Consider the following 12,327-nt stretch of genomic DNA (forward strand, 5'->3'; position numbering starts at 1 on the left):
GGGGAAAAATAGCCATTTGGGTGAGAAAACAGCTATTCTGGCATTCTGGGGGAGAAAATAAAGACATTTTTGTGGGGAGAAAACCAAACCAACCCCATACCCCCCAAAAAAAAACACATTTTAAGAGAAAACTTTTGGGGTGGGAGCAGTAATAGTGAAATAAAAGTTATTTTGAGGGGAAAAGTGGAATTTTTGAGGGGAAAAGAGAGGTTTTGGGGTAGGACCCATGAGTACAGGGGGAGAGAATCCCATTCCAGGGAAAGTACTCTCCTTGCTATGGAAGAAAGGCAAACCTGAAGGAAAAAAAACAGGCCATTTTGGGAGAAAAACAGGCACTTTGAGGCAAAATCTACAGCTCTGGTCGGGAATGGGACAGTCTGGGGGAAAAAAATGGTGTTTTGGGGGAAAAACCTGACTTTGAGGGGAAAAGGGATGCATTGAGGGAAAACTGCTGGTTTGGGGGGGGGGAAATGACATTTCTAAGGGGAAAAATGCTGCTTTGAGGGGAAAACGGATGGTCTGAGGGGAAAAACTGATGGATTTTGGGGTAAAATGATGCTGTAAGAGGAAAAATGTACCGGGGGGGGGTTGGGGGTGATACCTTGAGGGAAAACCTCTGCTCTGGGGGAAAATCAGTGCCTCCAGTCTCTGTTTTGGGCTGAAAAGGGGCCATTTAGGGAAAAACCGACCCTCCCAGCCCCTCCTCCTGAGGAACCCACCCCCCTCGGTGTGTGTGTGTGGGGGGGGAGGGGTTAAATCCATCATTTTGGGGCAAAACCCCCCGATTTCCGAGCTTCCCACCCCGCTCCCCTCTTATACCCCTCTCTTACACCACCCGCTTTTGGGGACAAAACGCCTCTTTTCGGGGCATATCCCCGCCTCCCCCCCTTTTGGGCCCGATCCTCCTCGTTTCGCCCCCTACCCCCACCCCGTTTTGGGTCAAAAAAACCCCGTTTTGGGTCCATCCTCCCGCCCTTTCCCCCCCGTTACCTGACGGGAAAAGGGGGGGGGGGGAAGGGGGGGCGCGCCCTCCACCACCGCCGCGTGACGTGCCGAGGCCACGCCCCTCCCGCTCTGCCGCAGGGGCGTGGCCAACGGGAGGCGGTGCCGGGGTTGGAGCCTGAGCGCTGATTGGGTGGGGGCGCTGGGGGCGTGGCTACGCGAAGGAGGCGATGTGCGGTCCTAATGCCCCCCCCCCCCCCCCCCCCCTCCTCCCTTTCAAGACCCGGAGCCGAATGAGTCCCATGGGGTTTATTCCGCGATCACCGGGGCCCGTCCCTTCCGTTAAAGGAGAGGCCGCGCCCGCTGTGTGGGCAGGACTCCGAACCGCCGCTTCAACGCCAGGCGGTGCCGGGAGAACTTGTCGTCGGGGGAGAACCGAGCCGGGTGGGCCGAGCGGGTGGGCTGCCCCGCCGGGGACACTTTCTGCGGGAAGGAAGGAAGGGAAAGGGGTGAGGCCGAGCCGTACCGGGACCCCCGGAGCCTCCCCGGTCTCCCCTCCCCGGTACCTTCAGTGTGTAAACGCGCTCCCCGCGCTCATCGGTGTAGCACTGCAGGAACATGGCGCCGCTGCCTTCGCCGCGCAGAGCGCGATGGGAAAGAGGGGGGCTCGCGCGGGGCACCACGGGAAGGGAGGCGCTGGGAGTGATGGGAAATGTAGTCCAGGAGAGCACAGAGTGCGGAAGTGGCTTTAGCGATGGCCAAGATGGCGGCGCCCTTCCCCAAGATGGCGGCGCCCATGCGGGACACGCCCCAGTCACCATGGCTCCCATCGCTGCTTCGCCCCTCCCTTCCCCTCCACCACGTGACCACGTTCTCATTGGCACTAGGCTGAACGGCTGCATCCCTATTGGCCCCCGCGGCGTCCCGCTCCCTGATTGGCGGCGGTGCTTCACGTGACGAGCGGCGGTGAGGAGCGGAGCGGCCGCCGTACGAAGGTACGGGTCGGGGAGGGGTGGTCCCGCGTTACCGGAACAACGGGGGGCGGGGCTACCGAGGAACCGGAGAACTTCCGGGGCAACCGGAGGAGCTCCCGGGACGGATCCGTGTCTCCCGGTTGGGGTCCCGGTGTGTTTCCGGTGCCACCGTGTCCCGTCCCCCCCCCCCGCAGGCCGAGGCGATGCCGCTGCCCGTGGCGCTGCAGTCCCGCCTGGCCAAGCGCGGCCTGCTCAAGCACGTGGAGCCCGGTAAGAACCGGGGGGAAACCGGGGAAGGGGGCGTGGCCAGGCCGGCGGGAGGCGGAGCTGGAGTTGTCTAGGGGAGGGGCTATGACCATATAAAGGGGGCTGATGGGCGTGGCTATGTCTCGGCGGGGGCTGGGGGCGGTGCTGTGACCGTAGAAGGGTTGCGGTGGTGGGCGGGGCTATGACCATAGAAGGGTTGCAGTGGTGGGCGGGGCTATGACCATAGAAGGATTGCCATAGTGGGCGGGGCTATGACCATGAAGGGTTGCGGCGGTGGGCGGGTCTATGTCCATAGAAGGGTTGCAGTGGTGGGCGGGGCTATGACCATAGAAGGGTTGCAGTGGTGGGCGGGGCTATGACCATAGAAGGATTGCCATAGTGGGCGGGGCTATGACCATAGAAGGGTTGCGGTGGTGGGCGGGGCTATGACCACAGAAATGTTGCGGTGGTGGGCGGGGCTATGGCCATAGAAGGGTTGCCATAGTGAGCGGGGCTATGACCATGAAGGGTTGCGGTGGTGGGCGGGGCTATGATCATAGAAGGGTTGCCGTCGTGGGCGGGGCTGTGACCATAGAAGGGTTGCAGTGGTGGGCGGGGCTATGACCATAGAAGGGTGCCTTTGGTGGGCGTGGCCATGCCTCAAGCTCCGCCCACCCGCAGAGCCGGAGGAGGAGATCATCGCCGAGGACTACGACGACGCGCACGTGGATTACGAGGCCTCGCGGCTGGAGGGGCTGCCCCCCCCTTGGTACAAGGTCATCGACCCGACCTGGTGAGACCCCCCCCCCCCGGAGCCCCCCACCCTCCCGTGGGGTTATTGGGGCCATAGGGACGCTCTCCAGGGGTTATAGGGGCCATAGGGACGCTCTCCAGGGGTTATAGGGGCCATAGGGACACTCTCCAGGGGTTATAGGGAACATACCCTCTCCAGGGGGGGCCATAGGGACGCTCTCCAGGGGGGGCAGGGGCTATAGGGGCCATAGGGACGCTCTCCAGGGGCTATAGGGAACATAGGGACACTCTCCAGGGGTTATAGGGAACATAGGGACGCTCTCCAGGGGCTATAGGGGCCATAGGGACACTCTCCAGGGGCTATAGGGAACATAGGGACCCTCTCCAGGGGTTATAGGGGCCATAGGGACGCTCTCCAGGGGTTATAGGGGCCATAGGGACGCTCTCCAGGGGTTATAGGGGTCATAGGGACACTCTCCAGGGGTTATAGGGGCCATAGGGACACTCTCCAGGGGTTATTGGGGCCATAGGGACGCTCTCCAGGGGCTATAGGGGTCATAGGGACACTCTCCAAGGGCTATAGGGAACATAGGGACCCTCTCCAGGGGTTATAGGGGCCATAGGGACGCTCTCCAGGGGCTATGGGGAACATAGGGACCCTCTCCAGGGGTTATAGGGGCCATAGGGACGCTCTCCAGGGGTTATAGGGAACATAGGGACACTCTCCAGGGGCTATAGGGAACATAGGGACCCTCTCCAGGGGTTATAGGGGCCATAGGGACACTCTCCAGGGGTTATAGGGGCCACAGGGACACTCTCCAGGGGTTATAGGGGCCATAGGGACACTCTCCAGGGGTTATAGGGGCCATAGGGACGCTCTCCAGGTGTTATAGGGGCCATAGGGACACTCTCCAGGGGTTATAGGGGCCATAGGGACACTCTCCAGGGGTTATAGGGGCCATAGGGACACTCTCCAGGGGTTATAGGGGCCATAGGGACCCTCTCCAGGGGCTATAGGGAACATAGGGACGCTCTCCAGGGGTTATAGGGGCCTCCAGGGACGCTCTCCAGGGGCTATAGGGAACATAGGGACACTCTCCAGGGGCTATAGGGAACATAGGGACCCTCTCCAGGGGTTATAGGGGCCATAGGGACACTTTCCAGGGTTTATAGGGGCCACAGGGACACTCTCCAGGGGTTATAGGGGCCATAGGGACACTCTCCAGGGGTTATAGGGGCCATAGGGACGCTCTCCAGGGGTTATAGGGGCCATAGGGACGCTCTCCAGGGGTTATAGGGGCCATAGGGACACTCTCCAGGGGTTATAGGGGCCATAGGGACACTCTCCAGGGGCTATAGGGAACATAGGGACGCTCTCCAGGGGCTATAGGGAACATAGGGACACTCTCCAGGGGCTATAGGGAACATAGGGACCCTCTCCAGGGGTTATAGGGAACACAGGGACACTCTCCAGGGGTTATAGGGGCCATAGGGACGCTCTCCAGGGGTTATAGGGGCCATAGGGATGCTCTCCAGGGGCTATAGGGAACATAGGGACCCTCTCCAGGGGTTATAGGGGCCATAGGGATGCTCTCCAGGGGCTATAGGGAACATAGGGACGCTCTCCAGGGGTTATAGGGGCCATAGGGATGCTCTCCAGGGGCTATAGGGAACATAGGGACGCTCTCCAGGGGTTATAGGGGCCATAGGGACGCTCTCCAGGGGTTATAGGAGCCATAGGGACCCTCTCCAGGGGTTATAGGGGCTATAAGGCCCTTCTCCAGGGGCTATAGGGACCCTTTCCAGGGGCTATAGGGGCCATAGGAACCCTCTCCAGGGCTTATAGGTGCCATATTGAGCCTGTTCAGGGGTTATAGGGGCCATAGGGACCCTCTCCAAGGGTTATAGGAGGCATAGGGACCCTCTCCAGGGGCTGTAGGGGCTATAGGAACCCTCTCCAGGGCTTATAGGGGCCATATTGAGCCAGTTCAGGGATTATAGGGGCCATAGGGACCCTCTCTAGGGGCTATAGGGATCCTCTCCAGGCATTATAGGGGCTATAATGACCTTCTCCGGGGGCTATAGGGCTCTTTCCAGGTCCTATAGGGACCATAATGACCCTCTCCAGGGGTTATAGGGGCCACAGGAACCCTCTCCAGGGCTTATAGGGGCCATAGTGACCCTGTTCAGGGGTTATAGGGGCTATAAGGACCGTCTCCAGGGGTTATAGGGGCCATAGGGACCCTCTCCAAGGGTTATAGGAGCCATAGTGACCCTGTTCAGGGGTTATAGGGGCTATAAGGACCGTCTCCAGGGGTTATAGGGGCCATAGAGACCCTCTCCAAGGGTTATAGGAGCCATAGGGACCCTCTCCAGGGGCTGTAGGGGCCATAGGAACCCTCTCCAGGGCTTATAGGGGCCATATTGAGCCTGTTCAGGGGTTATAGGGGCCATAGGAACCCTCTCCAGGGCTTATAGGGGCCATATTGAGCCTGTTCAGGGGTTATAGGAGCCATAGGGACCCTCTTCAGGGGCTGTAGGGGCTATAGGGGGTTATAGGGGCTATAAGGACCTTCTCCAGGGGCTATATGGACCTTTTCGAGGGACTATAGGGACCATAAGGACCCTCTCCAGGTTCTTTAGGGCCTATAAGGACCTTCTCCATGGGCTATAGGGCCCTTCCCAGGGGCTATAAGAGCCCGCTATAGGCTCCTGCCACCCACAGTGGGCTGCCCTACTACTGGAACGTGGAGACCGACCTCGTGTCCTGGTTGTCCCCAAACGACCCCAACTCCGTCATCACCAAAGCTGCCAAGAGGCTCAAAGGGGCCCAGGGTGAGTCAATGGGGGGGGGACACCCCCCAAAACCTCTGGGTTAGGGGGAGCAGGGAAGGTTTTGGGGGTGTCCCCCCTCCCCTTTCAGTCCTGCTTCCTCCCATTTTGGCTCCAGTAGAGGCTGAGGAACCCCCCGAGAGGGGCTACGAGAAGGAGGAGCCCCCCCGGGAGCGGCGCTTCCACCGGCGCGAGGAGCTGGCGCCGTACCCCAAGAGCAAGAAAGGTGAGTTTGGGGGTACCCCCCATCTGGGGGGGGGGCGGTGTCCCCATCACTTGGGGGGGTTCTTCTTCACTTGGGGGCTCCCCATTCATTTGGGAGGCTCCCCTCATTTTGGGGGAGTCCCCATTCAATTTGGGGGCTCCCCCTTCATTTGGGGTGGTTCTTTCACTTTGCGGAGTCCCCCTCATTTAGGGGGGGTCCCCATTCCCCTTGGGGGGCGTCTCCATCACTTTGGGGGTTTCCCCTTCACTTGGGGCTCCCCCTTGACTTGGGGGTGTCCCCCTCTACACTGGGGGTTCCCCCCTTCATTTGGTAATGTCCCCAACACTCTGGGGGCTCCTCCCTTCATTTGGGGGCTGCTGCCCCCCAAGTTTGCCCTACTCTGACCCCTATTTCCCCACCTCTCCCCCCCAAAAGGCAGCCGCAAGGACGAAGAACTGGACCCCATGGACCCCAGTGCCTACTCGGATGCCCCCAGGTAAGTCCTGGAGCCATGCAATGGGGTTGGGAAGGACCTGGAAGCTCCTCCAGTTCCAATCCACAGGGATCCCTCCCACTGGCACAGGTTGCTCCAAGCAACACTGCCAGGGATGGGGCATCCCAAACCTTCTCCATTCAACCCATCCCAGTATCCTCATGGGGATGAAATTCCTTAGATCCCAGGGAAATGTCCCCTGGTCCACGTCCCATCCCTCCAGTCCCTGATGGAGAATCCCCCTCCAGCATCCTCATACCCCCCCCCCCTTCAGACCCTGGAAGCTGCTCCGAGGTCTCCACGCAGCTTCTCTCCTCCAGCCTTCCCTCTGGATCCCATTCCCACCCTTTGGATCCCATCCCAACCACACTCAGTTCCTTTAGGGTTGGGTTTGTGATCCTCTTCCCCCCCCCATCACCAGGGGGACGTGGTCCACGGGGCTCCCCAAGAGGAACGAAGCCAAGACCGGGGCGGACACCACGGCCGCGGGGCCCCTGTTCCAGCAGCGCCCGTACCCGAGCCCCGGCGCCGTCCTCCGGGCCAATGCCGAGGCCTCCCGGAGCAAGGACTGATCCCAACCCCCCCGGGCCCCCCTGAAAACACCTCTGGGACCCCAAAAACACCTCTGGGACCCTCAAAAGCATCTCTGGGACCCTCAAAAACACCTCTGGGACCCCCCAAAACACCTCTGGGACCCCCAAAAACAACTCTAGGAACCCCCAAAACCATCTTTGGGACCCCAAAAACAACTCTGGGACCCCCAAAAACACCTATGGGACCCCAAAAACAACTCTGGGACCCCAAAAGCCACCTTTGGGAACCCCAAAAACCACCATTGGGACACCAAAACCATCTTTGGGACCCTAAAAACCACCTCTGGGACCCCAAAACCACCTCTGGGAACCCCAAAACCCACCTTTGGAGCCCCCAAACCACCTCTAGAACCCCCAAAATGCCTCTGGGAGGCCAGAAACACCGCTGGGAACCCCAAAAGCCACCTCTTGGACCCCAAAACCACCTTTGGGACCCCAAAAGCCACCTTTGGGACCCCAAAACCACTTTTGGGAAGCCCCAAAACCACCATTGGGGCCCCAAAAGCTACCTTTGGGACCCCAAAACCACCATTGGGACCCCAAAAGCCACCTTTGGGACCCCAAAACCGCCTTTGGGAACCCCCCAAACCACCCTTGGGATTCCCAAAACCACCCTTGGGATCCCCAAAACCATCTTTGGGACCCCCAAAACCACCTCTGGGACCCCAAAACCTCTCAGACACCCTCCCCCCCCCCCCCGGACCCCCTCAAATCACTGCCCTCAGTGGAATAAAGGTGCTGAAGACTCAAGGGGTGTGGAATAGGAAGGGGGGGGGATGTGGGGGGGGGTTTATTGGTGCACAAGGGTCCTGCTCGGGCCTTGGGGGGGGGGGGGGGGCAATGCCTCCCATTATAACCCAATGGCTCCAGACACCCCCCCCCCCCCCCCAAAACCCAGTAGCCAATGGCCCCACCCACACCGCGCCCCCCCCCGGGGGACTCTGACGTCATCGCGGCTGTGACTCACCCCAACCGCACCCCCCCCCCCCGCCCCACATCTGGATTCGCTCAACAGCTGGGGGGGGGGGGAGGGGGGGACCAACCCTCCCCCCCCTCCCCTCCCCCCCCCCCCCCAATGGAGCCGGGTGTGGAGGTTCAGCACCCGCTGTTTATTGCCCCTCCCCCACCCGGGGGGGGGGTAAGGGGGGGGGGGGAGGGGCAACAATCCCAGTTTGAGGGGGGTCTCTCCCAGTTTGCCCCCTCCCCCCCCCCATCACCCTGAGGCAGGGGGGGGTGCCCGGGGGAGCCCCCTCAGCCCCCCCAGTGCTCCCAGTAGCACCAGTGCGGCTCCCAGTGCCACCGGTAGCGCCAGCAGCAGCCCCCCCCCAAGGGCCCCGCGCCTGGGGGGGGGCCTGGTACTGGGGGGGGGAACTGGGGCAAGGGGGGGGGGCTTGGAGGGTTGGGGGGAGGGTGGGGGGGTTGTGAGGGGCGAATGGGGTTTATGGGGGGTATTGGGGGGGGGCTTGAGCCTGGGGAGGGCAACTGGGGGGGTAATTGGGGGGGTATCTGGGGTAGCAGGGGGGGCAACTGGGGGGGGAAGTGGGGTATCTGGGGGGGGAACTGAGGGGGTAACGGGGGTATCTGGGGGGGCATTGGGGGAGGTAACTGAGGGGGTAACCGGGGTATCTGGGGGGGCAACTGAGGGGGTAACTGGGGTATCGGGGGGGGTAACTGGGGGGGTAACTGGGGTATCAGGGGGGTTAACTGGGATAATGGGGGGGGAAACCGGGGAGTGCTTGGCTGTGGGGGGCAGAACTGGGGCCAACTGGGACGTAGTGGGGGCAACTGGAGGGTCCTGAGAGGTGGGGGGAGCACTTGGGGGTTCTCCAGTCCTGGGGGGGGCACCGGGGGGTTCCTGTGGGATGGACAGGGGGGTTTGGGGGTCCCTGTAGGGCACTGGGGGGGAACTGGCTCCATAGGGGTCCCAGGGATCAATGGGGGGGTCCCCAAGGCTATAGGGGTCTTTGGGGTCAGTGGGGGGGTCCCCAAAGCTATAGGGGTCCTTGGGGTCAGTGGGGGGGTCCCCAAGGCTATAGGGGTCCCTGAGGTCAGGTTGGGGGTCCCAGGGGTCCGTGTGGGGGTCTGGGGCTATTTGGGTGTCCCCAACCTCATAGGGGTCTTGGGGTCTATAGTGGTCCCTATGGGAGTCCCCATAGGGGTCCCAGGGGTGCGTGTGGGGATCTGGGGCTATTTGGGGGTCCCCAACCTCATAGGGGTCTTGGGGTCTATAGGGGTCCCTATGGGAGTCCCCATAGGGGTCCCAGGGCCTGGTTTGGGGATCCCTGCCCCTGCGGAGGCTCCCGGGCTCAGGGTCCTCATCCCCATAGGGCTCCAAGAGGGGGGGGCCCCCTTCAGGGTCCTCATCCCCATAGGGGTCCATATAGGGGTCCCCATAGATATCAGGGTCCCAGGGCTCCTCACCCCTATAGGGCAGGGCCGGGCCCGTGTAGGGGCCCCCATAGGACTCAGGGTCCCAGGGCTGCTCCTCGGGCTCCTCCAGGGCCGTGTAGGGGTCCCCGTAGGTGTCGGGGTCCTCATCCCCGTAGGGGGGGGCAGAGCCGGGATGGGGGGCACCGTACGTGGCAGGGGCCTGCGGGGAGCCCGGTGCCAGGTCCCTGTGGTGCAGATCCCGGTGCCAGGATGCTCCCGAATCCTCATCGCTGCCTTGGTGCAATTCCCGGTGCCTGCCCGGTGCCAGGTCCCCCAGTGCCTCCCGGTGCCGCGGTGTCGGGTCCTGGTCCCCGTCTTGGTGCAAATCCCGGTGCAATTCCCGGTGCCTGCCCGGTGCCAGGTCCCCATGGTGCAGATCCCGGTGCCAGGATGCTCCTGTATCCTCATCACTGCCTTGGTGCAAGCCCTGGTACCTGCTCGGTGCCAGGTCCCGGTGGTTCAAACCCCGGTGCCAGGATGCTCCTGTATCCTCATTGCTGCCTTGGTGCAATTCCCGGTGCCTGCCCGGTGCCAGGTCCCCATGGTGCAGATCCCGGTGCCAGGATGCTCCTGAATCCTCATTGCTGCCTTGGTGCAAGCCCTGGTACCTCCTTGATGCCAGGTCCCTATGGTGCCAGGATGCTCCTGTATCCTCATCACCACCTTGCTGCAATTCCCGGTGCCTGCCTGGTGCCAGATCCCGGTGCTGCAGATCCCGGTGCCAGGATGCTCCTGTATCCTCATCACCACCTTGGTGCAAGCCCTGGTACCTCCTTGATGCCAGGTCCCCATGGTGCCAGGATGCTCCTGTATCCTCATCACCACCTTGCTGCAATTCCCGGTGCCTGCCCGGTGCCAGGTCCCCATGGTGCAGATCCCGGTGCCAGGATGCTCCTGTATCCTCATCACCCCCTTGCTGCAATTCCCGGTGCCTGGCCGGTGCCAGGTCCCCATGGTGCAGATCCCGGTGCCAGGATGCTTCTGAATCCTCATTGCTGCCTTGGTGTAAGCCCTGGTACCTGCTCGGTGCCAGGTCCCGGTGGTTCAAACCCCTGTGCCAGGATGCTCCTGTATCCTCATTGCTGCCTTGGTGCAATTCCCGGTGCCTGCCCGGTGCCAGGTCCCCATGGTGCAGATCCCGGTGCCAGGATGCTCCTGTATCCTCATCACCGCCTTGCTGCAATTCCCGGTGCCTGCCCGGTGCCAGATCCCGGTGCTTCAGATCCCGGTGCCAGGATGCTCCTGTATCCTCATCACCACCTTGGTGCAAGCCCTGGTACCTGCTCGATGCCAGGTCCCTATGGTGCCAGGATGCTCCTGTATCCTCATCACCACCTTGCTGCAATTCCCGGTGCCTGCCCGGTGCCAGATCCCGGTGCTTCAGATCCCGGTGCCAGGATGCTCCCGCATCCCCCTCACCTCCTTGCTGCGGATCCTCCTCCGCTCCCCTTGATGCCAACTCCCCGTGGTTCCAAGGCTCTCCCGTCTCCCCTTCTCCGTTCAATCCCCGTTGCCTCCCACCCCGTGGCTTCTTCCTACCGTGCCTCCAGCCCCTCTTAGCTCCGTGGGGCGGGCGGCGGCGGCGGCGGCAGGCGGCCCCGTCGGGCTGCAGCACGTACCCGGGGTGGCAATGACAGGCGAAGCCCCCCTCGTGGTTCAGGCACATGTGGTGGCACACGGCTGCCGTGCGGCACTCGTCCGTGTCCCCGCAGGCCCCAGCGGCTCCCGGCACCGGTCCGAACCCCAACGGACACGGAGGGGACACCGGGGACACCCCCGACGTCACCCCCGCCGCTACCAGCGCCACCAACGCCAGCATCGCTCCGGTCGCGTTGTGCCGGGGATGGGGGGGACGGGACGGGACGGGACGGGGGCCAAGGGCGGTGCTGGAGCTGGGACAACCCCTCCCAGTGCTCCCAGGGCTCTCTCCAAGCTGGGAACACCCTGACCTTGCCCATAACTTGTGGGGTCACCCCCCAAGTGCTGCGGGTGGGATTTGGGGGTCTGGAGGGGGAGGAAGCAGCTGTGTGTGGGGGGGGTGCTGACCCCCAAGTGCTGCGGGTGGGATTTGGGGGGTTGGAGGGGGAGGAAGCAGCTGGGGGGGGGGTGGGGGTGCTGACCCCCAAGTGCTGCGGGTGGGATTTGGGGGCAGCTGGGTGGGATCTGGGGGGGTTGGAGGGGGAGGAAGCAGCTGTGGGGGGGGGGGGTGCTGCCCCCCAAGTGCTGCGGGTGGGATTTGGGGGGTTGGAGGGGGAGGAAGCAGCCCTGTGTGTGTGTGTGTGTGTGTGTGTGCTGCCCCCCAAGTGCTGCGGGTGGGATTTGGGGGGTGTGTGAGGGGGAGGAAGCAGCTGGGGGGGGGGGGGGTGCTGACCCCCAAGTGCTGCGGGTGGGATTTGGGGGGAGCTGGGTGGGATCTGGGGGGGTTGGAGGGGGAGGAAGCAGCTCTGTGTGTGTGTGTGTGTGCTGCCCCCCAAGTGCTGCGGGTGGGATCTGGGGGAAGCTGGGTGGGATTTCGGGGGGGTTGGAGGGGGAGGAAGCAGCTGGGGGGGGGGGGGGGTGCTGACCCCCAAGTGCTGCGGGTGGAATCTGGGGGGAGCTGGGTGGGATTTCGGGGGGGTTGGAGGGGGAGGAAGCAGCTCTGTGTATGTGTGTGGGGGTGCTGCCCCCCAAGGGCTGCGGGTGGGATTTGGGGGGAGCTGGGTGGGATCTAGGGGGGGTTTGGAGGGGGAGGAAGCAGCCCTGGGTGTGTGTGTGTGTGTGTGTGTGTGCTGCCCCCCAAGTGCTGGGGCTGGGATCTGGGGGAAGCTGGGTGGGATTTGTGGGTCTGGAGGGGGAGGAAACAGTTGGGGGGGGGGGGTG

General features: G+C 62.8%; 2 protein-coding genes across 3 annotated transcripts; one reads left to right on the forward strand and one right to left on the reverse strand.

Moving 5' to 3' along the window:
• Window positions 1–1,239: 1,239 nt before the first annotated feature.
• On the reverse strand, window positions 1,240–1,627 carry NOP10 (NOP10 ribonucleoprotein). The gene is made up of 2 exons (XM_062603866.1): window positions 1,509–1,627; window positions 1,240–1,425 (listed from the first exon to the last, which is right to left on the reverse strand). The coding sequence occupies exons 1-2, from the start codon at window positions 1,560–1,562 to the stop codon at window positions 1,285–1,287; spliced, it is 195 nt and encodes a 64-aa protein (XP_062459850.1). The 5' UTR covers window positions 1,563–1,627; the 3' UTR covers window positions 1,240–1,284.
• A 423-nt stretch (window positions 1,628–2,050) lies between these two features.
• Window positions 2,051–7,054, forward strand: PQBP1 (polyglutamine binding protein 1). 2 transcript variants are annotated; one of them, XM_062603867.1, is made up of 6 exons: window positions 2,051–2,186; window positions 2,844–2,955; window positions 5,641–5,750; window positions 5,866–5,973; window positions 6,388–6,448; window positions 6,867–7,054. In XM_062603867.1, the coding sequence occupies exons 1-6, from the start codon at window positions 2,120–2,122 to the stop codon at window positions 7,015–7,017; spliced, it is 609 nt and encodes a 202-aa protein (XP_062459851.1). In that variant the 5' UTR covers window positions 2,051–2,119; the 3' UTR covers window positions 7,018–7,054. The 2 variants fall into 2 exon arrangements, with proteins under 2 accessions (XP_062459851.1, XP_062459852.1); XM_062603868.1 differs by having other exon boundaries at window positions 5,869–5,973.
• The last annotated feature ends 5,273 nt before the right edge of the window (window positions 7,055–12,327 follow it).

Source organism: Pezoporus occidentalis, unplaced genomic scaffold (assembly GCF_034315485.1).
Source record: "Pezoporus occidentalis ecotype Australia unplaced genomic scaffold, CSIRO_AGI_Poc_V1 ctg816, whole genome shotgun sequence".
NCBI lineage: Eukaryota > Metazoa > Chordata > Aves > Psittaciformes > Psittacidae > Pezoporus > Pezoporus occidentalis.

What these genes read in the sequence shown, in the direction of transcription:
- NOP10 (XM_062603866.1), bottom strand. Translation starts at nt 1,562, where the DNA reads ATGTTCCTGCAGTGCTACACCGATGAGCGCGGGGAGCGCGTTTACACA. An exon ending in AGCGCGTTTACACACTGAAG is followed by an intron (nt 1,426 to 1,508) that starts GTACCGGGGAGG and finishes TCCTTCCCGCAG; the next exon opens with AAAGTGTCCCCGGCGGGGCA.
- PQBP1 (XM_062603867.1), top strand. Translation starts at nt 2,120, where the DNA reads ATGCCGCTGCCCGTGGCGCTGCAGTCCCGCCTGGCCAAGCGCGGCCTG. An exon ending in GAGGCTCAAAGGGGCCCAGG is followed by an intron (nt 5,751 to 5,865) that starts GTGAGTCAATGG and finishes TTTTGGCTCCAG; the next exon opens with TAGAGGCTGAGGAACCCCCC. An exon ending in GTACCCCAAGAGCAAGAAAG is followed by an intron (nt 5,974 to 6,387) that starts GTGAGTTTGGGG and finishes CCCCCCCAAAAG; the next exon opens with GCAGCCGCAAGGACGAAGAA.